General features: G+C 45.6%; 5 protein-coding genes across 6 annotated transcripts in view; 1 reads left to right on the top strand and 4 right to left on the bottom strand.

The window, feature by feature from the left end:
- Window positions 1–1,344: 1,344 nt before the first annotated feature.
- naa60 (N-alpha-acetyltransferase 60, NatF catalytic subunit) lies at window positions 1,345–6,314 on the bottom strand. Its single transcript, XM_084437803.1, has 7 exons — window positions 6,223–6,314; window positions 5,402–5,517; window positions 4,992–5,121; window positions 3,282–3,378; window positions 2,771–3,026; window positions 1,710–1,870; window positions 1,345–1,500 (listed from the first exon to the last, which is right to left on the bottom strand). The coding sequence occupies exons 2-6, from the start codon at window positions 5,509–5,511 to the stop codon at window positions 1,714–1,716; spliced, it is 750 nt and encodes a 249-aa protein (XP_084293929.1). The 5' UTR covers window positions 5,512–5,517; window positions 6,223–6,314; the 3' UTR covers window positions 1,345–1,500; window positions 1,710–1,713.
- Window positions 6,315–8,033: 1,719 nt separating this feature from the next.
- On the bottom strand, window positions 8,034–12,365 carry LOC311308764 (uncharacterized protein). Of its 2 annotated transcripts, XM_084437799.1 has the most exons (7): window positions 12,336–12,365; window positions 10,693–12,068; window positions 10,535–10,597; window positions 10,116–10,199; window positions 9,686–9,909; window positions 8,610–8,769; window positions 8,034–8,497 (listed from the first exon to the last, which is right to left on the bottom strand). In XM_084437799.1, exons 2-7 carry the CDS (start codon window positions 11,228–11,230, stop codon window positions 8,307–8,309), a joined length of 1,260 nt encoding a protein of 419 aa, XP_084293925.1. In that variant the 5' UTR covers window positions 11,231–12,068; window positions 12,336–12,365; the 3' UTR covers window positions 8,034–8,306. The 2 variants fall into 2 exon arrangements, with proteins under 2 accessions (XP_084293925.1, XP_084293926.1); XM_084437800.1 differs by lacking the exons at window positions 10,535–10,597; window positions 10,693–12,068; window positions 12,336–12,365 and having other exon boundaries at window positions 10,116–10,379.
- A 1,062-nt stretch (window positions 12,366–13,427) lies between these two features.
- On the top strand, window positions 13,428–18,829 carry eci1 (enoyl-CoA delta isomerase 1). Its single transcript, XM_084437801.1, has 7 exons — window positions 13,428–13,532; window positions 14,000–14,125; window positions 14,307–14,434; window positions 15,210–15,356; window positions 15,536–15,657; window positions 15,795–15,973; window positions 17,940–18,829. The coding sequence occupies exons 1-7, from the start codon at window positions 13,490–13,492 to the stop codon at window positions 18,104–18,106; spliced, it is 912 nt and encodes a 303-aa protein (XP_084293927.1). The 5' UTR covers window positions 13,428–13,489; the 3' UTR covers window positions 18,107–18,829.
- A 97-nt stretch (window positions 18,830–18,926) lies between these two features.
- On the bottom strand, window positions 18,927–22,964 carry dnase1 (deoxyribonuclease I). The gene is made up of 9 exons (XM_084437802.1): window positions 22,853–22,964; window positions 21,241–21,379; window positions 21,038–21,126; window positions 20,719–20,805; window positions 20,457–20,572; window positions 19,949–20,061; window positions 19,593–19,747; window positions 19,271–19,364; window positions 18,927–19,127 (listed from the first exon to the last, which is right to left on the bottom strand). The coding sequence occupies exons 2-9, from the start codon at window positions 21,376–21,378 to the stop codon at window positions 19,062–19,064; spliced, it is 858 nt and encodes a 285-aa protein (XP_084293928.1). The 5' UTR covers window position 21,379; window positions 22,853–22,964; the 3' UTR covers window positions 18,927–19,061.
- Window positions 22,965–23,855: 891 nt separating this feature from the next.
- arhgdig (Rho GDP dissociation inhibitor (GDI) gamma) overlaps window positions 23,856–27,347 on the bottom strand; it is an 18,191-nt gene continuing 14,699 nt past the window's right edge. Inside the window, exons 4-6 of the mRNA XM_084438080.1 lie at window positions 26,847–26,923; window positions 25,878–25,941; window positions 23,856–25,662 (exon numbers count right to left, since the gene is read on the bottom strand). Of these exons, the coding sequence (XP_084294206.1) occupies window positions 25,463–25,662; window positions 25,878–25,941; window positions 26,847–26,923 (341 nt within the window). The 3' untranslated portion in view covers window positions 23,856–25,462. The remainder of the gene's footprint in view (window positions 25,663–25,877; window positions 25,942–26,846; window positions 26,924–27,347) is intronic.

The raw sequence follows: 27,347 nt of genomic DNA, 5'->3' as shown, positions 1-27,347 counted from the left end.
GTCAGAACAACCCCCGACACACCCTCCTCTAAGTCCCCCAAACACAGAAGGGTGGACTGGTGGAGTGAAGGAGTAAGGACTTCCTTTCTTTCGGCATCAGACGAGTTGGGTAGATTCACCCTCCTGCCTCAATACTACATTCATATATGCTAGAACACGGCCCACCTACCCTTAGAAACATTAACATTGCTGTCAACGCTCCACTGGGCCTAGAATTATTAAAATAACAATGGTGTGTATCTGGGAACTAGGGCTGCGTTCCGAATCGCCTACTACCCTACTATATAGTATGCCAAAACAGAATGTAGTATGTCCCAATACATAGTATGCCACATGCAGTATGGCAAAGGTACCAGGATGACCTACTACATCCGGTCGTATTTTGCAGTATGCACGCCAGCAGGCTTTTCTGGCTATTCTGACCCACAATCCTTTGCGCAGCGGTAATGTGCGTCACATGCGCGAGTTGACAGCTGTAGACGAATGTCGCGTTATGGACAGCGACGGATGTGGGCTAATTTCAAGGCGCAATGTTATGACAAGGTAGTATGTCCCAATTGGATGCACACTGCTTGCAAAGTACGTACTTTCTAAGGGCAGCTGTAGTAGGTACTGGTAGTAAGAAGTAGAAGTATGCGATTCGGAACGCAGCCTCGGGCTCCAATACGAGGGTGATGGGTCGGGGACGCCAGTGATTAAAACAGCCTCTAAACGTTACAGGAGCAGCTTGGGCCACTCAGACCTAAACTGACCCACTAGGAGGTTGAGGACCAGGCTGACCACCACTGCTTAGGGGCAACTTCAACAACCATGCATACTAATTGCACGCACGCAGGCACACACACAACACACACTCATTCTTTCACACATAGACACACGCCCTCATGTGCACACACGCACAAGGGGTATACATCGTGGGATGGGACAGCTTCAACCATCATCGTAGTCTTATCTCTTTTTTTATATATATAAACAGGCAGACATAAAAAATCTAATCTCAGCTATTTTAAAAATCTGGACAAACCAAACCCTGGTCATCTACATTAGCAGCAAAATTACAGGCATGACGTGAACTGCAGGGTTGAGTTCAACTCCGTTTCAACTCAAGTCCATTTAGTACAGCACCTCAAATTCAATTTAGGACTAATTACTTCTTAGAGTATTAGACTAGGACCTTTGTCTACAGTTCTTTGTTCCTCGGCGTGAGTGGGAAAGGCATTAACTCCAACCCTGGTAGACTGTTTAGTCTACACAGAAGGGGATAGGGACCAACTACTGACAGCATATTATATATATAATATATATATATGGATTTATATATTAGATTATATTAGTAATGTACAGGTTTAATACATAGTCTGGTTGCGGTGAACAGGTAGGAAGAGAGGCAGGGTTTGAACCCTCAGTCTTTGCAGGGTTAGGGGGGTGGGGGGGGGGGGTGTTGGGTGGTCCTGGTGTGTACAGGGGAAGACTCAGGTGGGGAAACACAATACTGCACTCCTGAAACAGACAGACAGAGGGTGAGAGAGAGTTAGGCACCTACTGAATAATAGATAAGACAGATAAGACAGACTGAAGAAGACACCTGACACCGACGCACACTTTCTTTCTTTCTTTCTGTCTGCCCCCCCTCCCCCCTCCTCCTCCTCCTCCTCCTCCCCCTCCTCCTCCTCCTCTCCCCCGCCCCACGCGCAGAGAGGCCCTCTCACCGGGTCACATGGTTCTGCTGTACTGTATGCCGGTCTTGGAGGCGATGTTGGACCAGGGCAGCAGGCTGCGGAGCAGGGACTGGGCCTGGCGGTACAGTCTCTGGGGGATGGAGCAGGGGCTCAGGCTGGCCAGGGCCGAGCCGATGTGCTGGATGTAGTCGGTGGGATCAGAGTCAAGGAACAGATGGGTCACACTGGGGGTGGGGGAGGGGGGGGGGGGGGGGTCAAGGGGCCAGGATGTATGTATATATTTTTATAGAATATAGCAAGAAAGAAAGAAAGAAAGAAAGGGAAAGAAAGAAAGAAAGAAAGAAAGAAAGGGAGAGAAAGAAAGAAAGAAAGAAAGAAAGAAAGAAAGAAAGAAAGAAAGAAAGAAAGAAAGAAAGAAAGAAAGAAAGAAAGAAAGAAAGAAAGAAAGAAAGAAAGAAAGAAAGAAAGGGGGGGTCAAGGGGCCAGGTTAAATTAAACAAGACCTCTACAATGAACTCTGTGTGGGTCTTGCGAACACCATGGAACGTAGGCACGCACGCCCATAGCACGCACACACACGCACGCACACACACACGCGCATACACGCGCACACACACACACACACACACACACACGCTGTGAATGAATTTCAAGTCTCAACAAAGTGTTCTGTTTTCCTACTTGACTGTTGTTCTAACTTTGTAGTTCGTTCTCATAGATCAGTCTGTTAAAACTACAAATTCTTCCTGTGTGACATCACTTCCCTGTCCTCTTCATCCTGAAACTATGTCACTTCCTTTTTCACTGTATAACCTATCGACCTCGTCCACATCTGACTCACTCTGCCTGGATTCACTTCCTGTGCTAGAGTCCGACTCTGCAGAATCGTAACAGAATAAAACTATTGCCTTTGTTTAAAACCAGCTTGACCGACCACTCAGCGTGTTCTTTGAAATCTAAACTAAAAACCAACTCAAGGTTTTTTCCTTAACAACACACACACACACACTCTCAAACACTCTCACACACTCTCTCACACTCTCTCACACTCTCTCACACTCTCTCACACACGCACACACGCACACAAACACCCCTCCTGTCTAAAAGGATATAATATCGTCCAGGGCGGGTGTCCTCCGTTGATGTAGAGTACGTATGTGAAGCCGTCCTTGAGCACGCCTCGTATGGAGTAGTAGTAGGGAAGGTAGTGGTGCTGCCGGAAGTCCCTGTTCTCGTAGAAGTGAATGGCAGTGTTGTTGGTGGTCAGCACATGTAGGTAGATGGCCTTACAGTGGTCCTGAGCCGTGGTGGTGATGTGCTCCTTCAGGCTGTCTAGCAGCAGGGAGCCTAGGGGGGGGGCATAGGAACATAAGAGAGGTGACAGAGTTACGAGTGGGGGAGGGAGGAGAGAGAGAAAGGGAGGGAGGAGAGAGAGAGAGAGAGAAAGAGAGGGAGGAGAGAGAGAGAGAGAGAGAGAGAGAGAGAGAGAGTGTGTGGCAGAAGTGAGTCAGACACCGAAAAGGAAAAAGAGTGGAGGCATCCAAGAGAGAAAGTAAAAGAAACTGTGTGCGTGTGTGTTTGTGTGTGTGTGTGTTTCCATACCTACGCCATGTTTCCTGAACTCCTTGACTACTCCCAGGCTGAGGATGTAGGCGACCTGAGTGTCGACAGGAAAACTGGAAGCCAGGATGTCTCCATCCTAGGACAGGGAACAGTTCCAAACAGTTAACCATGCCTCTATTCACCTTGGAAATGGGGTCATAAACATGATACGTCAACGGCGTCACCAGCAAAAGAATCAATGAAAGGCATGGAAAGTGTAAACAACACTATCCGCAGGGCCTCACCATAAAACTGTGTCTCGCGTAGCCTATTCAACCTAATGTATTCACTCACGCACATCGGCTTCACAGAAAGTGAGCACTCAACCTCTCACTGGGGCACTTGGGGATCCTGAGGGAAGCTGTGAAACCCTAATGCTCACGCTGAGACGGGCCAGCGATCAGGGGAGGAAGCCGTCTGCACCCAGGCTCAATGAGGAGCGCTTCAGCTGTTCATTTGTGCCAGCGGCCATCAGATATATATATATTTTTTATAGAATATAGAAAGAAATAGAAAGAAAGAAAGAAAGAAAGAAAGAAAGAAAGAAAGAAAGAAAGAAAGAAAGAAAGAAAGAAAGAAAGAAAGAAAGAAAGAAAGAAAGGAACAACGCTGATCAAGTTTCACAACGCTTTAAATGTAGTAAAGATAGCACTACAGAGGCAATCCCAAGCCACTCCAGCAGCGTCAACACACACAAGCAAATATATTATGGTTTCGTAACGACAAGGAATGTCTCCTCCTTACTCATCTCTCCCCCTCCTTGCTCTATAAACCTCACTACTCTCCTCTCTAGTTGATATCTATCTATCTATCTATCTATCTATCTATCTATCTATCTATCTATCTATCTATCTATCTATCTATCTCCTCTCATCCCCCACTTTCTACTCCCTTGATCAGATCCAGTTAACCCCTCCTTCCCCCTGCCCCCCCCCACACACACACACACACATGGTTCCCTGCTTCAACTCTCTACTCAAACTTCTGTCCCGTTCATTCTTCCTTCTCTCCCCCCTCTTATCGTCTTTTTCATCCCCCTCTCCTCCCCTCCCCTCACCAGTGGAAACTAAATCAGTCAAGGACATCTGGAGCTCCCAATTAGGATCCAACTCAAAACAGAATGTGGAATGTCAGTGTTCCACTTAAGACTTTTCCAAATGGCAGAAGGGATGCACTGCACTGTCGCGCACACACACACACACCACACCACACACACCACACACACCACACACACACACACACACACACACACACACACACACACACACACACACACACACCAATCAGACCACTCAAGCCATAATGTCCCACTGACACTAGTCAACGGATATAGGTTTTGGGGATAAACCTTATCATTCGTTTATTACTGCCAAATCAGTAGCGACGGATCTAATTACCTGCCCAATCAGATTCAATTCAGACTACGTGACACAACAACAACCTAGCAACCGTTCCGCCCCCTATCCCTGAATGATAATGAGTCCAGCCAGACCTTTCTCCAGCACTGGCACAGCATACACAAAGTCAAACATAGGATTTGCCTACATTTTGATATAGTTTGCTCAAATAAGTGCCAGGCATTTCTTGTTCAGGAAGAAACTGAGACTGAATCGGTAGCATAAAAGCACCTCCAATAATAATCTTGTAACATTCAACAGGTCCTCACACAATCTCTTCAAGAACTATCAGTTGGTCAGAGTTTAGCCCTACCTCTTTGTGTACTTTTGTCCGACCCTTGATCTCGGCCACGATCATTCCCACAATGCCTCCTTTGAAGGTGGCGGCCAAGGAGAAAAACTTCTTGTTGGAGGTGATGTCGTGATACCATGAGTCTGGGTACCTGGCAGTCAAAAGTCATAGGAGGCAGATAAGAATACGAACCACAGATAGAGGGCCAGCCAGTCTCAACACACCAAAGTGGCTTCCTCCTTCTCCTCCTCCTCTTCTGCCCCGATGGAGGCAATGGAGTGAAGGCGGACGCCAGATTTCACTACCCACCTCTCTGCATCTTTAGTCTAGCCTCATGAGACCCACCCATTAGGTGAGTATCATTTACACGCTTGTATTTGAGTATGTCCTGTGAATCGGTCGGCTTAGTGGCCAAATGGTCTGCCACTTACTCGATGGGGAACCAATCGCCGCAGAGTAGTTTGACACTGTCTATGTCATCGTGACAGAGGAGGCGGAGCTGGACTTCGCTGAGCGCAGTGGGGGGTACCACGTCGGTCATTCACACCTGGAACAACACACCCAGAGGAGGATGGTCAATTGCTAGTTTCATTTACTTAAATCAAACAGGTAAATAGCTTGTCATGGGTTTTAAAGCTACAGTATCAGCAACAGCTGACATATATGGATAATAATATATGATATCATGACAGAAGTAGGCACCTTGCAAGGGGTATTTTCCAGAACTTATTTTTCATCACTTAACTCTACTACTAGTCGTGGACAGATTACAGGGCCTAGCGGCAGTGGCAGGCAATTGCATCATTCATTATTCAATATATCAATATTACATTATATTAGTTTTTTCAGTTTTTTTTACATCTTAATTCCTCTTCATTCATACAGTAGATGTAGCAGTTTGATAGGTGGGGTCATAAAGTCTTTGGGCTTCGCTGCTAACGTTATATAGCATACAAGCTAGCTTAACTCATTCACATCTTAGCTAGCTTAGCTTGATAGCCAGATACCAGCAAAACGTGGGGAATTCCACCTAACGCTATGCTAACCCTAACCTGGTGCTGGTCAAATTAATACGTTACTTCCCAAAAAGGAAAACAAACACAAACTAAGCTTACAGGGACAGTTTAGCAAAGAAAATAGTGTGTCTGATCAGTGAGTGCTAGCTAGTGTGTGTTAGCTAGATAGCTAGGTGGCTGGCTGACACAGTGGCAAGAGAGCTAACCACACAGCTAGCTTCTGTAGCACAACCTACCTTGTTTCAACACTTGAGCAAGAGGAACGTCGATGAATGGATATTCCTTATGGTGCCGTCTGCAATGTCCACTACTGCTGCAGTATCACCATGATGAATATCTGTGTGTTCTCTATTTACAAGACCACAGACACTCATTTAGCTAGTTTATTATCTGATAGCTTGTTAGTTTGTCTTTATCACTAGCCTGATCAGAGCTTGACAGGACCCAGAGTCGTCTTCCTGTGTGTTGGTCGTCACATTCCGGAAGCCCGGATCGGTGTACAGGGGTGAGTTCAGCCCGGATCGGTGTACAGGGGTGAGTTCAGCCCGGATCGGTGTACAGGGGTGAGTTCAGCCCCGACAAAACGTTGCAACGGTCCAAACGTTTATTGAAACGGGAATGGTGGTGCGTTGAACACGGAGTGTTACACAAGCGTTGCACCTGTTGCTGCTGAGAAGACACGGGGTTGTGGCTAGATGGGAATATTAATAATAATAACAACAAAAACAATAATAATAATAACTATTATTGTTGTTGTTATTATAACAGCTAAATAAAATTAAAGTTTAGTCCTAATTTAGAAACCCTACACATCTATTTTATTGCTCCTTTCGAAAGAGGGTAAATAATGGGGTAAAAAGAGATGGAGATGTAAAAAACTGACTCAAGACTCAAGATCTGTTTATTGTCATGTATATGGTTCACACACACTAGGGTATTTGGTTTAAGGCATGCGCTCTTGTCTCTTTGCAGGGCGCCCTCCTGCGACACCATGCTTTTTCAATGCTGGGACATACAGGTGCATCTCAGAAAATTAGAATATTGTGGAAAAAGTGCATTATTTTCCGTAATTTAATTCAAACAGTGAAACTTTCATGTATTCTAGATCCATTCCTTGAAATATTTCACTATGTGTAATGAATCTATAATATATGAAAGTTTTACATTTTGAATTAAATTACGGAAATTAATGAACTTTCCACAATATTCTAAGTTTCTGAGATGTACCTGTACAGTACAGAGACACCCCAGCACTCCAGCCACACCTTCCCCACTTCATGTAACCTGACATTCACTAGTCTACTACCATGACAAGCATTCACTAGCCTACTACCATGACATACATTCACTAGCGTACTACCATGACATACATTCACTAGCCTACTACCATGACATACATTCACTAGCCTACTACCATGACATACATTCACTAGCCTACTACCATGGCATACATTCACTAGCCTACTACCATGACATACATTCACTAGCCTACTACCATGACAAGCATTCACTTGCCTACTACCATGGCATACATTCACTAGCCTACTACCATGACATACATTCACTAGCCTACTACCATGATATACATTCACTAGCCTACTATCAAGACTGACATTCACTAGTCTACTACCATGACATACATTCACTAGCCTACTACCATGATATACATTCACTAGCCTAGTACCATGACATACATTCTACTACCATGACAAGCATTCACTAGCCTACTACCATGACATACATTCACTAGCCTACTACCATGACATACATTCACTAGCCTACTACCATGGCATACATTCACTAGCCTACTACCATGACATACATTCACTAGCCTACTGCCATGGCATACATTCTACTACCATGACAAGAATTCACTAGCCTACTACCATGACATACATTCACTAGCCTACTACCATGACAACATTCATTAGCCACTACCATTAATCAAATTAAGAATCATGAAATGCATGCTTTAAAAGGTTTTAAAGATAAGATTCAAAACGACAAGGTTGTTGAATAAGTAATAACATTTAATGAGTTGCGGAGTACAGTAAAAAGGTACACTGTACGAATATAGGAAGTGTATTTTTCTGAATGATAAGACACAAGATACACAAATCCAGCATTTCATATGCTTTAGTGGTGTACAGGGCACTCAAACATATACTTCAGTGCTCACTGTCCAGCCTTGATATGTCTGTCTATGTGAAATTATAAGCACTAAAATCAATTCAAAGCACAGTCTTGAAAACATAGACGCAAATCTCGTTTGTCACATTTCATCAGTAAGTTTAGCATGGGTGATAACAAATGACACTGGTTAATGTGATTTGCGAGGGTCTTTTCGTATTTTTTTCGCTTTCCTGCTCCTCTCTGGACCGGCATTCTGCACTGTTTTACGCCGTTTCCTGCCACCTTCACGATCGGGGGCCCCTCTCAGATAACGGGAGACCATGATCTGAATCCCCTCCTCTGTGGCCTCTCGGGTCACAGGGTGCCTCCGAATCGCTCCTTAGAAAAGAAAAACAAACAAACGCAATCTCATATTATTTTAAGAATATATCATTAAATATAGTGAAAACCAGATTTAAGTAATAACCTGTTGGAGTAAATAAAAACTTACTGTGAACAATGGTTTTCAGAAGCAGGTCCTTGAAACAGACCTTCTCCCCTGCCCCCGTCCAGGTTGTGATGAGGGCGAGGTCATTGGAGATGAGGCACGGCAGCATCCGCCACACAGCGTTCTTCAGGTCCTTACCCCCCTTGTCAACCAGAAACTTAACCTACAGAAGTGACAGAAGTATAAGGAAATGATATGTAAATATTTTTGCCTTCCACTTACATAGCAACAATAATACAGATCAGGGGAACAGCAGCAGAGAAAGTGTTTTATTTGAATCAAACCAAACACTAAACTGAATCACTAAACTGTCACAATATTCCCAAAAGTGACACTTAGGTGTCCCAAAAGTGACACAATCACTTGACACAATCACTTAGGTCAGGAGTTTGTTATATGCTCCCGATAATGGTTACCCCCCATCCCATTCCTTTGGTAAATGGTAAATCAAATCAAACTTTATTTATAGTGTTATATAAATGCTTGTCTGTGTCCCTCAGTTTGATATACCAGCAGATTCAATCAGTTCTCATTTACACATGCATGCCAGGGGTCTGGCCCACTTGAGTCTGTCAGTTGACCATTGGCCAAGTGTCAGGTTGTGCTTTTGTGTGTTTTGCCAATTGACTTTGTACTGGGTTAAGTTAGGATAAGTTGGTTAATAATAATAATGATTCATTATATATTTATAAAGCACTTTTCAGTGAGTGAGTCTCAAAGTGCTGAAAAATGTTTTAGCTAACATTGCCTCCTTCCCCCGCTAGCTAACATTAACGTGAGCTCAATTCCTGAACTTAGCTTATCTTAACCCAACCCATCTTAACGTTAGCCTCACCTAATTTAGCTAAATCTAGCTTCGGTAAACTATAACCTTTTACAGTATTTAACTATAACCCCCTACCTAATCAGAGACAATTTTAACCCTAGTTTTCCCCAAACTTGGTTTGGAGGGTTTCGCTTGTGTCAGTTAGCTTTATTCCCCATCTCCGGACCTGTCGGCCCAAAGCGAAGGCCAGGCAGTGGGGAGTGGGCTGAAAGAAAACAGGATCAGGTGTCATATTTAAACCCCAGGCCCTTACAAGCTGCTCCTGGAGGTCGGTGTTCTGCCTCAGCCTGTTCTCCAGCAGCTCCAGGTCATCCCGGTTCTTAACAGGCAGCTGGATACCCTCCGGCACTAAAAGATCCTCATCACAATGCCCATTGGACAGCTGACTGGCTAAGATTAGATCAAGCTTGGCCTTCACTTCTAAATGATCTTCAGCCAGCATCCTGTACAGCTGCAGCATAGATGTGCTCTCTACACCTACAGAAAGAAATTACAAAACAATAATTGATTACAGCTTTGCCCTTATTACACCTTTTGTGCCTTACTGTGCTTATGTATTGTGTCTGTAAAGCTACAACAAAGGTATTTCCCCGCTGGGATCAATAAAGTGCTATCCATCCATCTACCCATCTATCTATCTAAAGCCACAGCAAAAAGGGATGTGTCGTTGATTAAATTCTCACCTGGTTGTTTGTCTGCAAGCTTGGCCCTGAGCGTTTCATTTTCCTCGCTCAGTTTTATGATTTGCCGGTGCATGCGTTGCATTTCTAGATATCCAACATGAAGCAAAACGTGTTAGTTTACATGGTAAATGCACTGCACTTATAAAGCGCTTTTATCCAAAGCACTTTACAATGGCAATTTGGGGTTCAGCGTCTTGCCCAAGGACACTTTGACGTGTGGACAGGAGGAGGCGGGATTCGAACCCTATGATCATTGGACGACCCGCTCTACCACTGAGCCACAGCCGCCCCATACTGTACATCTTTTAAAACTACACTGCGGGAGACATGATCAGTAGGTTACTAGAGTTTGGGCTATTACAATAAATACTGCGCAGGAAAAACCAAAGTCTCAACTGGGTTCAGTGAAGCTACCATACCTCCATGGTAGTGTTCCTCATGGAGCTGTGAGGAATATGGGGCAGCTGGATCCATCCATGGCCCTTATTGAAAGACATGAGATTAGCCTACATGGATAAAGTTACATAAGTGTTTCCTCAGAATATATACAATATAGAATCAAATGTAAAAGTCGTACTTTTAGACTGAGTATGTCCGTTTGAGCTTCTACAAAGTGGAATGTCATCAACGTTGATTTGGAGAGATACTGGCTTCAATGTCTGTGAGTCAGGGTATTCTAGGAGTTGGTCCAGTATACCATGATCAATTGTTGAGTTTGTGCCGCCCGCGAGTTCTGTTGCTCTGACACCAGTTCTTATTTTGTGAAGCTCATGGTCTTTAGATAGGCCTGGACAGTCCTTAGAGAGAATGTTAAAAAGCTTTGAGAGGGCGTCCTGGGAAATCTGGCTCTCATTTGCCCACTCGGCCAGCTGCGTTCTCAAGTCCCACTCCTCACAGTCTTCTTCCGACAACGGTGCGCCATATGAATCCCGCCACACAGATGACTCAGTCAGTTCATTGCCGATCGTTTGCTTGCTTTGATCTCTGTGAGAACACACACCGGTAGCGCTGTGTGGAATAGCATTAGCTAAATCGGCATATGCAGCTGCGATTTGTTGCAAATCCTGCTGCACCCCTCTGGCTATTCGCCTCCTCTTGCTCCAGTAACTTGACATATTTATTCTAATTTTCCGCTAAACCACCAAGATGTATGCTCGTCTTCGCAAGGTGTCTGTAGAGGAAACAAGAAATGGGATGAAGCAGGACTAGCTATTCATAATATGCATATCTACAGATAAAACACAAATCTGTTAAATTGCTACATATCAATATTTTTGAAGTGTATTCTGTAATGGTTGTAGCTATTGAGTGGCATGGAGGGACAATAATGTTACACCACAAATCAGTTTGTTTTCATGAGACCTCAAAACTCAGGGATGTAACTGTAACCCATCTACATCCTATACCTTTTTTTCTTTGACCAAATTAGTGTACCATACAATATGCCTACATTTATTAGTTTATCTATGCTATCTCTAAAGGGGATAGGCCAGGGTACCCAGGGTGTGAATGTGGGTCCAATTTAGATTGGACTGTTCTATGTAGCCTAGGCTATTTGTATGTGTAATGTGATGGTATTTCTCCTTTGTGTGGAAATAAAAACTGTATGTATTAGTGTCCTCATCCAAACAAAATTATTTAGCCTCAGCCGATCGTTTCAGATTGTACTAATATAGTTATGCTTTGTAACGGGTTGTTATGGATTAATGGGGTAAAACCCTGGCCTTTCTGCCGACTCAGGGATGGTGAAATCTCTGAGTTCTTCCTCCAGCGGAATCTCGTCAAAGCGAACTAGCGCCGTTCCTCCAGCTGGCCGTCCAATGCCCGACAAAGGAATCCCGCCGCCGACATCCCACCCAAAACCGGCTGGCGGCGTGGCGGGCCGATGTCGGGGGCCGCAGATTGCAAGCTGGAGTTCACTGCGAGTCCGCCAGTGATATCTAGTATCTACGTCTGGAAACATTTACACCGTTTGAATATCGTTGCACATGCAAAATAGTCTGCTGCCCAGAACCCTCTATCCGTGGTCATTAGCATGCATATTGCCCATCTGGCATCGCACGCATCTTATGCTAGCTAAAGGCTATCATGTACCATTGGGGCACCATGTGTCTTGCCCTAATCCAGGAAATCAAAATGCAATTTAATATTTTATCAAAAATAACAAGACTGCGCCATTGAAAAAATCTGTGGGAGGCAAGCTATATAACAGCTACTTACATCCGCAAACAAATCAATCCTAGGAACTTCTTCTTCTTCTCTGATTTAATGGGGGATCGCAAACCGACGCGTACAGGTGTTTTCCCTTCGATACCGCCACCTACTGGACCGGAGTGTACAACACGCTTGCCGATGCAGCAGTGTTGTTTTGCAGTTTTCTGCAAACCCCCCCAAAATTGGGCTACTTTGAAAATGTGGTCCTGCCACAATCCAGTTCTGTGACACGAATGCAATCAACCCTGTTCTTATTGTTGAAGACACGTTTGTGTTCCCATATTTACAACAAGCCACCGATTGGAGGACATCTGGTTCTCACTCAGTTTCCACTTTATGGATGAACAGGGCTATAGTATCACCCCCAGACATTCTTGCCAAGAGTTTCAGAGAGCTGGGCTGGCTAGGATAAAATCATTTTTTGTTTAAGAAAAACAACAACATCCACGGTACTCATACTAAATCTCCAGGATAATTAAGTTTAAAAGTCTGTAGTCTTACGCATTTCAGAGATTCCTTTACTGTTGTCCTGAATTACTGGGAACAAAATTGTGGGGCCCAACTGTAATGTATCGTGGGTCCCAGGCATCATGATCTCCTGATCAGGAGTCACTTGAACACAAATATGGAAGCAATGCAATTCTAAGTGCATTACTAATTACTCAATAGAAAATACATTACTTTAAGAACTTAAGCATATAATGTGTCCTCAAAATGTCCCACGTCCCTCCTTATTATACATTTTTGAATATTATTGGATGGATAAGGTTTCCATCGCACCTCGAGTAGTCGCCTCCCTACAGCGGAAGCAGCTTGGCTGATGCTAGAATGGATCGTCCCGGGGGAGGAGTGGGGGAGGAGATTCCGCTACACATCAACCAATCACAGCACTGGGCAGTTACTGGGTCAGATGTGGACACAGGGGTCAGGCTGATCACGAAACTGGACCCAGGAGTGGAGCAACATGGACGCCGCTGAGTGGGCGCGCTCCGCATATCGCAATTCCCCAGCTGTGAGCATTTGATGACGTATAGCGGAGTTCCCGCCCCTCCTACCTCCGGCCGATCCATTCTAGCATCAGCCGGGAAGCTTGCGCGTTTGGCTCAAGCAGGTTTCTGCAGTGGTCCGTGTCCTCCTGTCAACCCGACCGGACAGTCAAGATGGCAAATGCATTGAGAAATTCCGCCAAGTATGGCTTCTTTGGTACGTTTCCTCGTAGATCATAGCGAAAGAAGAGCTGTGTGATGTAATATTGTGATTTGTATAGACTTTGAAGGCACGTTCGTAAACAAGCTGGCTATCATAACAGTTAGGTCGTCTGCCTCTCACTGTCGCTGGCAGCCTACCTTTATCCAGAAACTCAAGCAAAGGTCACCGTCAGTACACAACAACCTCTGTTGGCATCTTGTGCGTAATAATCCTAAGGGTCTTTGTGGGAACTGACAACTAAATCGCTAAATGGATTATGGAAAAAGGTAGTAAGCTAGCAAGACTAACGTTAGGCCTTGTTTAGCATGAAAAAGACCATACGAGCCACGCAGCCGTAGGATGGTCTCTGATTCGACAAATCGCTCACTCGCGCTGTAACCACGAGCTTTAATTGGCTGTTTGATGTTGGCAGACAATGTTATTTACTCATAACTGAAATGTGACTATTTTGTCTCTGACAGGTGTGTTTTCGCAGCTATCTGTTCACTGTAGGCATGGGAGAGTGTGTGTGTCTCCATATGTTGCCGTGCAACAACAGAGGAACAACTCCACGTCCAAGATTAAAGTTGACCTGGATGCAAGCACAGGTAAGGGGAAGCTGCAGGATCACTTTTCCTAAACGTGTTACTGTCAACATGAATGTTATGTCTTCGGTTTCCATCTCTCCTTCCCCACTCCTTTGTCCTCTCTCCTTCCCTTGTCTATTTCCCCCCTCTCTCTCTCTCTCTCTCCCTCCCTCTCCCTCTCTCTCTCTCTCTCTCTCTCCAGGCGTAGCAGTAATGAGGATGCAGAGTCCTCCGGTGAACAGTCTCAGCCTTGACTTCCTGACAGAGTTCAGCATCAGTCTGGAGAAGCTGGAGATGGATAAGAGCTGTAGAGGCCTTATCATTACCTCGGTCAGCCCTGTTCACACACACACACACACACACACACACACACACACACACACACAGCATGCAATTTGCCGGCGGGGATGGGGGGGATTATGTATTATATGCTATTATCCTCTCACATTTATTGTGGTTAGCCTACATCTTTAGGTCACTGGATGGTAGCCTGTACGCTAGAAAGCAGTAGCCTGGTCAAAGGTAGCATAGCTGTAGCCGATAAGGAGTTATGCGCTCGTTAATTTACTCCACTTTGCTCCACTCCAAGTCCGTATCCACAGAGGCACAGGCACACAGTAGGCTGCACCCACGTCTTATCCACCGCTGATGTAAAAACGGTCCATTTCAGCATATTTGCTATTAAGCCTATATTAGGCCTACAGTGACAGGTAGTTCCGACCTCGCAATCTGAAGGGAGTCAGCCTCCGATACAGTAATGATCAGTAGGAAATCCAATTCAAATGAGGGAGAGGGAGGCAATAGAAAAGGCTATAGACAGTGGCGCTCTCTGGAGGAAAAGTTACAGAAAATAATAAGAAAAGCCACTTAAAAGTATGAGTACAGCCAACACATCATATTATGAAATATGTGAGTTATTTTTATGTCCTAAAAATATATTTTAAAACGTCCCAGCCTCTGTTTCTTTTCACAAATCATAACCTGCACACACACACATTTATACATCCATATACTGTAGGCTACATATTCTGTGTGTGTGTGTGTGTGTGTGTGTGTGTGTGTGTGTGTGTGTGTGTGTGTGTGTGTGTGTGTGTGGGGCATGCAGACCCTTCCCAAGGTGTTTTCCGCGGGACTGGACATCATGGAAATGTACGGGAAGAGTCCGGAGCGCTGCGGAGAGTTCTGGAAGGCCGTGCAGGAGATGTGGCTGAAACTCTACGGCTCCAACATGGTCACCATAGCAGCCATTAACGTGAGTCGCCACGCACAACCGCCAATCGGATGTCACCGATTTGAACAATTCAGTTATGAAGAAGATCCCTGTGACCTCAGTCCTAAACCTCCCCAGGGAGCACAGAGGTGTGGTGATGATCAATCTCCCTTCTTCCCTCTTCCCTGCCACCTCCCCCCCCCCCCCACACACACTCTCAGGGTTCCAGTCCCGCTGGCGGTTGTCTGATGTCACTGTGTTGCGACTACAGGATCATGGCCGATAACCCGCGTTTTAGCATCGGCCTCAACGAGACGCAACTGGGCATCGTAGCTCCCTTCTGGTGAGAGAACACGACGCCGATGTGTTTTTCCGCTCGTTTGAAGACATCCATACTCGTACCGTTCCCAGGGATAAGTGTGGCCACGTTGTTTGAATAATGTCCATGTTGTGCTCGGGTTGTGCTGGTTTGCGGTCCAGGTTTAAGGACACCATGGTGAACACGGTTGGTCACAGAATCACAGAGATGGCCTTGGAGATGGGGCTGCTGTACAACGCTCCCGAGGCCCTTAGGATCGGCCTGGTCGACCGCCTGGTCCCCGAGGACCAGGTCCTGACCACAGCCACAGAGGCCATAACCAAGTGGCTGGCCATCCCAGGTCAGATACACTCTACACCTGTCCACTCATACTCTACTCACAACAGCATATCAACACGCACACACTCTACGAAACAGTACTGTTTGTCAACATACACACACTCTACACAACACCATATCAATATATAAATACTCTGTTTACAACACCATATCAACATACACACACTACACACACTCCACTCACAACACTACTGTTTATCAACATACACACACTCTACACACACCATTTCAACATACACATACTGTACCGAAATGGTTTTCTGCTTGCACCACGGTTGAAAACAAATTCCTAGTATGTTGAAAAACTGCATGGCAATAAAATGAATTCTGATAGCAACATACACATACTACTCACAACACCATATCAACATACACATGTAATCCATGTTAAGGGCTTGCCCAGGGCGAGATTCAATACCACGCTTCAACAAGCTCTCTGGCTTGTGAGTCGGACACACTAACCGTTGCGTCAAGAGGAAAGTCACTCTTGGAGGGACCATTAGTGCTCCTTTAAGAAGCGAGTTTAACCAACCAACCCTAACGGCCACCATTATACCTGGGACTCGAGGACATTTTTAGTAAGGGCGTATTCACAAATGTTAGTGCGCACCATTTGTGCGCACCAAAAGCGAAAGTGATACATTGTTTCATTTCTCAGCTACTGCGGTTCGCTTTCACACAGCACTTTCTTTACTCTGGTCCAAATGCAGCACCACAAGTCACATGAAAAGGCTCAGTGCTGTCATTGGTCAATATCTTTCTGGGGGCGGGAGCAAGAGCGTCATGAAAAACTCCCGGGAAGAACAAATTTATAATGTGCACAAGGTAGTTGCGTCGACCCAAGGTCGCGCTCTTTCACACCATAACTGGTGCGCACAAGAATTGGGTTGAAGCCGCTCCGAGACCACCCCTTCTGGAGGGTCTCGGTGCGGCTGTTTTGGTGCGCACCTGAGTGTGATTGCTGTGTTCACACAGGCCTAAACGAAGCGCTCTCGGGCCCAAAGTTCGTTTGGTGTGCACTAACTAGTGTCTGTGTGAATACACCCTTAGTTACACATATTCTACACAACACCATTTCACAACTTCAAAAGACAACATCCACAACTGGAAACGTTTAAGGAAGTTTACTGGAATGATGAACGGAATGAATGATTGACAATAACAATGAACAGAATGAGTTACGTAATAAAAGAATGACGGAATGAGTGAATATACGAGCTGAAGTTGTGTATCCAGACATGAGACTCTGAGTCCCTCGGTTGGGTCATCTGCCGGGCTTTGACCAGCTGAGCAGACCCCTGCATGGTACCTGGACAGCAGATAGAGGAGCTTGAGAGCAGAGGAGGAGATGGGGAGGGGGTGGGATACGAAAGCAGAGGAACGAGAGAGGTTAGGTGGCTTTATATACTGTAGATAATAGGCAGGAAATGACCTCGTAGGCACGGAGGTAACAGGTGTGTCTGGTTGAGATGATTGGCGAGGCGTGGCCAGGTGCTTCTCGTTAGATTGGAGCCAGTAGCGGTGTTTCTCCTCCCAAACCGGTTAGGTCTAATTCCATATCAACATACACATACTTTACTCACAACACCATATCAACATACACACACTCTACACAACACCATATCAACATACACATACTGTACTCCCAACATCCTATTAACATACACATACTCTACTCACAACACCATATCAACATACACATACTGTACTCCCAACATCCTATTAACATACACATACTCTACTCACAACACCATATCAACATACAGTACACACAAACTAACACCATATCAACATACACATACTCTACTCACATTACTGTGGGTTACTAGGAAGTATACTCATTTGAAGTATACTTCATTTCTAGGCTCCTACGAACTTGAACCTCCTGTCTCATTAGCCTACTTGATGAGGTAGTGTGCTATGAGCTGATTCCTAGTTTGTCATGCTTCTGTCTCCTGTCACCTCAGACCACGCCAGGCAGATCACCAAGTCCATGATGAGGAAGCAACACATCGACAAGCTGCTAGCCAACAGGGAGGCCGACATCCACAACTTTGTCAGCTTCATCACCAAAGATTCCATCCAGAAGTCTCTACGCGTGTACATGGAGATGCTGAAGAAGAGAAAGGCCTAAGAAACTAACTCTCTCTCTCTCTCTCTCTCCGTCTCTCTCCGTCTCTCTCGTTCTTTCCTTCTTTCCTTCTTTCTTTCTTTCTTTCTTTCTCTCTCTCTCTCTCTCTCTCTCTCTCTCTCTCTCTCTCTCCCCCTCCCTCTCCCCACATAGACACACAGAACAGATCTGTGCGCCTCACCTTCTGGTGCCGCCAATCAACATGTGAAACTAACCTCAGGAATGTCTTGACAGCCTATCCAGCATCCTCTCCTCATGTCCTTCCACTCATTTGTCCAGATTTGAGATGAGTGGACAAATGAAAGCTGCCCTCTTTTCTGCCGTCTCATTCTGTGAGGCAGCTGCTGATGTCAGAGAGGAGATATGGAGAGGAAACCGTCTTAGACTATTGAGATTCCCCCCTTCTGCCTTAAGCCATTAACAATGAGGGAAATTAGTGCTCTCAACTAACCCTATGATGGGCGGGCTTGTGTACTGAATTTAACCAATGACGGCTCTGTCCTCTCCACAGAGTTCCTATTGGTTACGTATGTCAGTCAGGAATGTATAAACTACTCTTATATTCAGTTGTTCAGTAAGGGTCTCACTTCCCTCAAACACAACGTGTTACTATTTTGCTAAAACAAACGTCCGTTGTTTGTTATGTACGTGAATGCCATCATGTCTCATATCTGAAGGTTGAGTTTGTTTTTCTTATTGCGTGTATGTACTGTATGTTTGGGGTTATAAACATCTTTAACCTGGGACTGCTACAGTGCATTGTCTGTGGAAACAATTTCAGACCGGAAATTTTTTTGTGGCAATTTCTCACAGACGACAGACTCTTTTTTTGTTCTCTGTGGCACATGAGGTCATCACAATTATCCACAAAGAGAAATAGGCCCAATAAAAGGACTAGTTGTTTTTTTTCTGACGTTTATTGCAACTTGAACGTTTCTGTCACTTCCTGGTGGCAGCTTCAGGCAGCCGGGCCACGGCCAATCAGCTTCACCTCTACAGGGTAGTGGTCGCTGACCGCCAGTGCCTGAGACGGGGAGAGAAAAGTAGGACTTTCAGTTTTCGCTTTCGGGTGTGAAGCTGCAAATGGCTGCCTACTCTCCCCGGTTCAAGTGAGGGTCAGGTTAGGGTCAGGTGTCCTTGTCGTTATGGGGTGTATGTGACCCTTACCAGGCTGTGGCTCAGTTTCAGAGCCCTCATGTAGTCAAACACCGCAGCAGACCCCGGGACCAGTCCTCTCATCATGTCTGTGGTGGCCACAATCCTGCTCACACAGAGGACGTATTGAATAGGGCTGGGTTGAAAAAATCCAGATGATTCAGAATCGATTCATGAATCCCAAAATCGATCTTTTATTTAATGAATCGAATCGTGATAATCGATTCTAAACCTTAAATCGATTCTTGAAATTCAACTTGATACCCAGCCCTAGTATTGAACCATATTGTGTGTGTGTGTGTGTGCGGGCGAATGTATGCACGCGTGGCTCTACCTGTCATAGGGACAGTTGGTGTGTGAGACAGTAGTGTCTGCGTCGTTGGGGATCAGCCAATGGTAGCTCTTGTCTGTGAAGAGGCGGATCTGCTGCCACTCTGAGCCAGTCACATAGCTGCAGCCTGCGTTGAAGTCCCCTAGTAGAACCATGTCCTGTTGGAGGATAGGAGAGGGATAGTATGATCATCAGAAAGGAGGGCTAGTGTTTATATGATCTATTCTACTCTATATCTACCAGTGTATGGTATACCTATTACTGTGTTTATAGGTTGATGGGATTTTACAGTCTATAGTTCCTGCTATGGTGATAGCCAGTCTACAGCACAGTCTGTGGAGACCATAGTGTGTATTCACATTGGTCTTCCAGCGGGCCCGGACATCGGCGGCGACGTCGTAGAGTGCATCCACTTCCTGTAAGGCGTAGTCCGGAGATGTGTGCTGGGGGACGAGGACGAAGTTCCTCACAGCTGGAGACGAGAGGAGGCGTCAGCGCAACGTTTGTAAACTACAGCAGAGGTCTTAACGCCCTGCATCTTGTATCCTTCCATTCTTCATTTTGGCAAGTTCATGGTCTCTATCCTCACCCTCCCTCCCACTCCCCCTTTCTCTCTCTCTCTCTCTCTCCCTGTCTTTCTCCCTGTCTCTCTCTCCCTGTCTCTCTCTCTGTCTGTCTCTCTCTTTGTCTCTCTCTCTTTATCTCTCTCTGTCTCTCTTTATCTCTTTCTCTCTCTCTCCCTGTCTCTCTCTCTCTCTGTCTCTCTCTCTGTCTCTCTCTCTGTCTCTCTATCTTTGTCTCTCTTTGTCTCTCTCTCTTTATCTCTCTCTCTCTTTGTCTGTGTCTCTCTCTCTCTCTCTCTCGTACCCGTGTAGTTGGAGGAGAACATGACATTGAAGGGTTCTCTCATGAAGGTGTCCGTTCCGCAGGGCTCACACCCGTCATCGTAGGTGTAGTTCTTAACCACCGACACCGTCTTCTCTCTGGGGCGAGGGGAAAAAAAACCTTCTGTAGCTACAACTTTTAAGAACCTCAACACTCCTCCGGGACCTGTCATCCATATAAGTGTGTGTGTGTGTGTGTGTGTGTGTGTGTGTGTGTGTGTGTGTGTGTGTGTGTGTGTGTGCACCTGTAGAGGTAGAGGTATCTCTCTGTGTAGGAGCTGCGTCCTAAAGGCTCACTGACGATGTGGCGGTACCTGTGCTGAGGGGAGCCCCTGGGTAGGAGGACAAACACACAGCAGGACAGACATCAGATAGCAAGCGGATCTGGGCCATATACAGGCCAGATCTGGCCCTTGTGGCTTAGTTCCGGCCCATATATGGCCCAGAATCATTACACATCCGCTTGCTATCTGGGTGTAGGTCTATGAGAAAAGAACAACAAGCAGTCCGGTCACTGGCCGGTGAGCACGAACACGTTTGGTCAAGGAGTTTTTCTCGTCTAACTTGTTGACGTGCTCCATCAGTTTCTTGGTCGCCGAGAGGTCACCGTCTCGCACTTCCTGGATCAGAATGATGTCGTAGCGACGCACGATCTGCAGGACAGACGACATCACGTTTCAGTTATCTCTGAATGTGATGTGATCTCTGGATGTGATTCAGGGCGTTGTTAGTGTGCCGCTAGGTGTGATGAGCGGGGAGTGTCTGACCGTGGTGATGATGTCCATGAGCGTGGCGTTGGAGGACTTCTTGTCGCCGAAGGACTTGATGTTGAAGGCTCCCAGCAGCAGAGAGCTCCCCAGGTCCAGCAGGACTAAGACCAGCCCCAGAGCACACACCAGACGCATCCTGCGGACGAGACGGTCATCGGTCAGACGGGCGTTAGGGTCAGAGCGTCCTTGGCTCAAAGCTTTGGATAACTGTCAAAGGTCAGATGTATCCTAAGGTTAAAGGTGAGAGGTCAGAGGTGTCGGGGTAGAAGTGCGCTCGTCTGCGGCGTCGTCCTGGCCTTGTCTCTTTCTCAGCTCTGATGTGAGAGTGGAGATTCACCCCCAAATTGCTATCAATCCACGAGTTAAGCTTCTTCAAAGACACGTTTCCTTTCAGAAATGTACTTTAAATTCAGAGAGACTGATACTGATGAGAATAACTTTTTACCCGGTTTGAGTTGACCTACTGTGCAGGATTGAGCGATAACAGGACAACATGCTGTCACTGACCCTCAATGTGTACAGTAGCCTCAACCCAAGGATAAAAGTAGCCTTCATCTCTCTCTGATGACAACCTCTGGTCAGATCACACACCCAGTGTGAACAGGGGCAGTTGGTCTCACCCCAAAGACGCACCATTCCGTAGCCGCGCCAGGCTATTGTCGCAATTTGATTGGATGCGCTTGGCACAGAATGCCTATTTTCTGCAGCATATAAACTAGGCTATATTTTGATGAGTGATGCACTTTTAGACACATCACAAGTTTTGACATCGAGCCCAGCACTAACTTTCCCTTGGTGGTTATTTCTGCAATACAATTCACAAGCACGGCTAGGCCTATTATACTTCTGTTTGTCCAACATTTTGATGGTTTGCTGCTGAATCACAATAGTTTGTGCTCATTAAATTATAATCACTAGTCTTTCCTTTAGGCCTATTTCCCTGTCCCATCATAAAAAGTTTAGTTTCCATCTACTTTAGAACATGTTTTGGGGTTCTGAGTCAGAACAGATGATATGCTGATATTTGCCAAGACAGCAGACACTGGAAATAGCCTATCCAATGTGTGGACATAGGTATCAGTTTTTACATTACGTATTTACAGGGAAAATTTGAATTAGAAAATCATTTGACTGTGTGGCCACAACTACACACATTGTACAGGCTATTTCGTTCTAATAAGAATGTTAAATCCTTTAATACCTGGCCCTTTCCTTTAGTAAATTGTTTGATTCATTGATTTAAAACAAATAACAAACAAGTCTCATTTCAGTTTTCTGTAAAATCATTCATATGTCAAAAGCATGGCGCGGGAATGGGTAGTCATGGGAATAACAGGGTGGCGGTTTTGCCAGTTTAGATAGTTGACCTCTGACACACGGGTCACACAATACTGAGGTGTTCCTATTCTTTAAAGTCATACCATATTTTAAATGAAATATGATTACAGTTATAATAAGCCACAGAAGCAATCCCAAAACTGGCTCTTGATGAATGGGTGCATCAGTGTCATCAATGTGCATCAGTGTCTAAACTCAATCTCAGAATTCCCAATCTTAGGGTTAACGGCTGGTCCTATGTCCCCCGGTGAGACAGAGGACAGACAGATACCTGTTGTGTTAGTTCGGCCTCCCTTGGTCACAGTGTGGAGGGTCAGACGATCCGGCGCGTCGGAGAGAACAGACGGTTACTGTATGACGAGCTCCACAGAAGCTCTTCTGACCCAACAGCGCGGTCAGGGTCCCCAGATGGGTTTTATATGCACCTGTGGCGTGTGAACACAGGGCTCTGGAGCAGGCCATGGGGGGGGGGAGGGAGGGGAGGGTGAGGGGGACAGGTGATAAAAGGTTGCATTTGAAATAGAACCAAAATAAACAAACTTTCAAGTGCAGCTTTTGTAAACATGTTTGTCCTGCTCAGACAAGCGTCCCCAGCAGACGATTAAGCTTTTTATGAGCAATACTAGTTGCTCAGTAAAAGATATTGCAAGAATGTTTGATGTACTATATTGCAAGAAATTGCAAGTAACTTTGATATAATCATTTAAAATAAATCAACCATAATTAGTTCTTCGCTATTACTAATTGCTTGAGATCTCACCTTTATAGAGACATTCCAGAACCTATTTTAGGTGACCACAACTGTGTTCCCACACCAGCATTGGTTTGTTGTTGTTGTTGTTGACCCTCACCTGATTTTACGGTTCATTACTGGAAATGAGATCATATGCATGCATAGTGTAAGGAGATACAGTACTGCATACAGTTGCACCTGCATTCACATGGGGTCACCTTACAGTATTCCTCTAGTGCTCGTGTTGAGTGTGAGAACGCAGCAGGTGACATCAACAGGTGATAAGAGCAGGTTGAACTTCAGCTGTTATATTTAACCTTAAAATGAGGGAAACTTTCCATGCCATGACATTTCTTGACCCATTTTATCAACCATCAGCTATGCTACTCATAGTTACTGTATACTAACAGTCACTCCTATAATAGCATGTTTTACATACCACTAATTTGACATACTTTTTAAGATCAGTATATAAAACAGTTGCACAAATTGAGTGGCTGATTAACTCATCTTTATTAAAAGATACAGGATGCTTGGGTAGATTTGACACAAACTTGTTTATAATGAGCCATGGCCTGTGCTGAACCAAACTCTTAACATACAGTAGATACAGTAACTAAGCAGTTTTCACTGGACTGTGCCTTTAAAAAATCCCTGTAAATGTCTGCAGTATCCTGGCAACCATCTAAATTTGCATTATGCCGTTTCATTTTAATATCAGTAATTATTTTACAGTAAAATAGTAGAAAAAATGAAGAGAGCATCTGATATCATGCAACACTCAACAAGCCAACATTACAGTTTCTTAGGTCACAACCATTTGGAATGGCAATTCAATATCTTGTTCTGCAACAATGACAATATCATATCCAAAGACTATACACAATAGTAGGACATTTGGACTTGAAGGGGACTTATTAAATCAATATAAGTTTTCTTATTTTTCTTACTATTCTCCACTCAAGTTACATTATCTCACAAAAGGGTCAAATATTACATTACAATTTATTTTAATTCTTTGTCTAGACAGGCAAACGTCACATTGGGGCGGGGTGCTCATACCTGATAACTAACAGGATCAAATACTACACAACATGCATCTCACTCTAAACATCCCATTCATACACATCCGTCTGCACACGCTAAACAAGGCAGCTCCTCTGCCCCGGCTGTTCTCACACACTTTTATTCATGAATGAACAAGGTTTAGTAAGTAGACGTGTACAAAAAGATGCTACATTATCTTGATACGCGAGCACTTCATTTGCTTGTTGAGAAGCAACTTCTCAACAAGATCTCAACACTGAATGAAGGCAATGGAATGTGGAAATCAGCAGTTTGACAATCAAGCACTATATCAATAAAGCAAATCAAACGAGACGTTTTAATAAGGCAAAGCAAATTCTTCCACCCGTCTTCCGTATAAAACCCCATCCATGCAACCTGCACCCTTCTCTCCGACACCACCCAGATAGCAAGCGGATGTGTAATGATTCTGGGCCATATATGGGCCGGAACTAAGCCACAAGGGCCAGATCTGGCCTGTATATGGCCCAGATCCGCTTGCTATCTGGCCAAGTACAACTCATAACAGGGAAGGTAAAATTTGTAGGTGTTAAATAAGTAGTCAATGAGCAGTCAGATGATGTCAACTGAGAATGAATACAGAGCAGTATCTAGCATGTACAGTGTATTATATATGAAAACAGAGACAGAATACAGGTGAAAATAATACTGTACACTCTGGCTTTTGATGTACAGTACAATATTAAACTGTATGAAGTCTTAATTACATACAGCTAGAGGGCGCTAACCCATCTGACCATGGGGGACTTGACTGAATCGACAATCTCTCTGAAACTGCTATCAGTTTGCTTGCTCTGTCCATCCCACACTGACACAGCTCTCCTTTCGTCTTTGAGTAGGTATGTTCACTAGATATGACGACACATGAATATACTCACAGTTCACAAAAAGAAAACTAACTTCCTGTCTCCTCACCAGTCAGACCTGTTCTTCCTGTCTCTGTCTGGAGATGGGGGGAGGGAGGGTGGTGGGGGGGGGTACGGGAGAGGAGAGGAAGGAGGGAAGAGAGGGATGAGGAATGCTGGAAAGATGGGTGGAGGAGGGAGGGGAGCGAAACCACAACTATTCGTCCCAGTCCTTCTTGATGGCCAGGTTCCACTCCCAGGACAGGTGGTCCGTCTTGTCGTCGTCCGTGAAGTAGGACTTGATGTGGTAGTTCCCCCGGACCATCAGGCCTTTGGGCGCCTCCTCCACGGGGGTCATGAACTCGTGCTCCTCAGCCCGTGGCCCGTAGCTGCCCACCATGTTCACGGCCTTGTCCACTGCAAGACAACGCGGGCGGCTTAGTCGCGCGTCTGCTAACCCGGCTAAAGGCGTCGTGCGTGTGATGGTGAAAACTGTACCCAGATAGCAAGCGGATGTGTAATGATTCTGGGTCATATATGGGCCGGAACTAAGCCACAAGGGCCAGATCTGGCCTGTATATGGCCCAGATCCGCTTGCTATCTGGGTAGTGTGTCACCGGAGGTGCTCTTACCTCTCAGTCCTTTCCTGTAGGTCAGATGGACGTACTTCAGGCCAGCTACAATGTCCCTGTTCACCTGGAGAAGAGAGAGGAGGAGAACACCGAGTCAACACAGATGTGATAATAACGGCTTTCGACGTGTGACGCGTTGAGGCTACTCGAGGTAAACGTTGAACGCCTCCATGAGGGGTGGCCGCTCACATTTGAGACACCTAAACCAACGATGTGTTCACGTCAAACATTTCACTATATTAAGCTACGGACAGAGAAGTAGTACCGTCAGCGTTAGACAGGGAAGAACTACGAAGCTATTACACGGCCTCACCACCAGGTGTCCTCACTGAGTCTGGCTCTTGGAGCGTGAGTCTGATGGAGGGGTTTGATGATTCTCTGCACATCTCCCTTCTCTTCAGGGCCAAGCCTTCCAGCACTGCCCTCCTATTCTACTAATGCCAACGCACGCGCACACACACACACACACTCAACACAGCCCTCAACACCATCGGAATCCTGGAGAGAGACTACTGGCCAACCTGCTGTGTTCTCAGTGTTTTAGTTCATGGGAAATCATGTCCTATTGAGGCGGGTTTACGTTCCGTTCTTTGTGTATTTTAAGGGCAACAGCGGAAGCTTCTACTTGACTCTCTGGGTACTGTCACTCTATATTTATCTTTTGAGATTTTTCCGTCCACATGACGGGTTCTATTTTGATGGGATAGTAGGAAGAAGCTTGGGAAAGCTTCAGTGTTTATGGATTTAGTGACCATGGCACTGGGCACCACGTAGGGGGAAGTAAACACAGGAAGTGACCTTGCGTCCATCCCTCGCAATCCACAATGTCACTCGCAACAATACACGAAAAACAACACAGAAGAAACGAAACATGTCCGTGGTCTATTTTTGTCCTTGAACCCCCCCCCCCCACCAGCCCCCGCCCCCCCCCCCCCCCACACACACACACACACTCTCTCTCCCTCTTACCTTGAAGTGGATCTTGACCCGGTAGTCGACGCCCTCCTTCATGGTGAAGCTCTGTTTCTTCAACGCCTCCAGGCCGCCTGCGGAACGCACGAGGGTTAGCGGATTTCTACGTCCGTGTGGCGTCTACTACTACTCGTATAGTACGACTATAACAGCAGCCGTATAAGTGGTGTATTCTGTAAGCCTGGAGTTCAGTGGGTTCACAGTGAAAGCCTTCCGACTACTGTTAGAGGGCCCAGTAATTGCCGAGTAATCGGTTTATATCTCACTTTATACCCCACCATCAGCCATAAGTGCTTTATAATGCACAGAGGGGAGGAAGTGGACGAGGGGCTGATAAGAGTTGGGGTGAGCGGATAGGACAGCGCTGGCGGGGTTGAAGGGTGGAGGAAGAGAGGGAGGAGGACGGAGGTAGGGAGGGGAAGATGAAAGCTGAAGGGAGATAAAGGACAGGAAGTCGTCTCTGTCAGCTGGTTCCTGTATCAAGCTCCTCTCCACGCC

The sequence above is a fragment of the Borostomias antarcticus genome (assembly GCF_949987555.1).
Source record: "Borostomias antarcticus genome assembly, chromosome: 5".
NCBI classification, from domain to species: domain Eukaryota; kingdom Metazoa; phylum Chordata; class Actinopteri; order Stomiiformes; family Stomiidae; genus Borostomias; species Borostomias antarcticus.
Note: the sequence above shows the minus strand (reverse complement) of the source record. Positions and strands in the feature narration are given on the sequence as shown.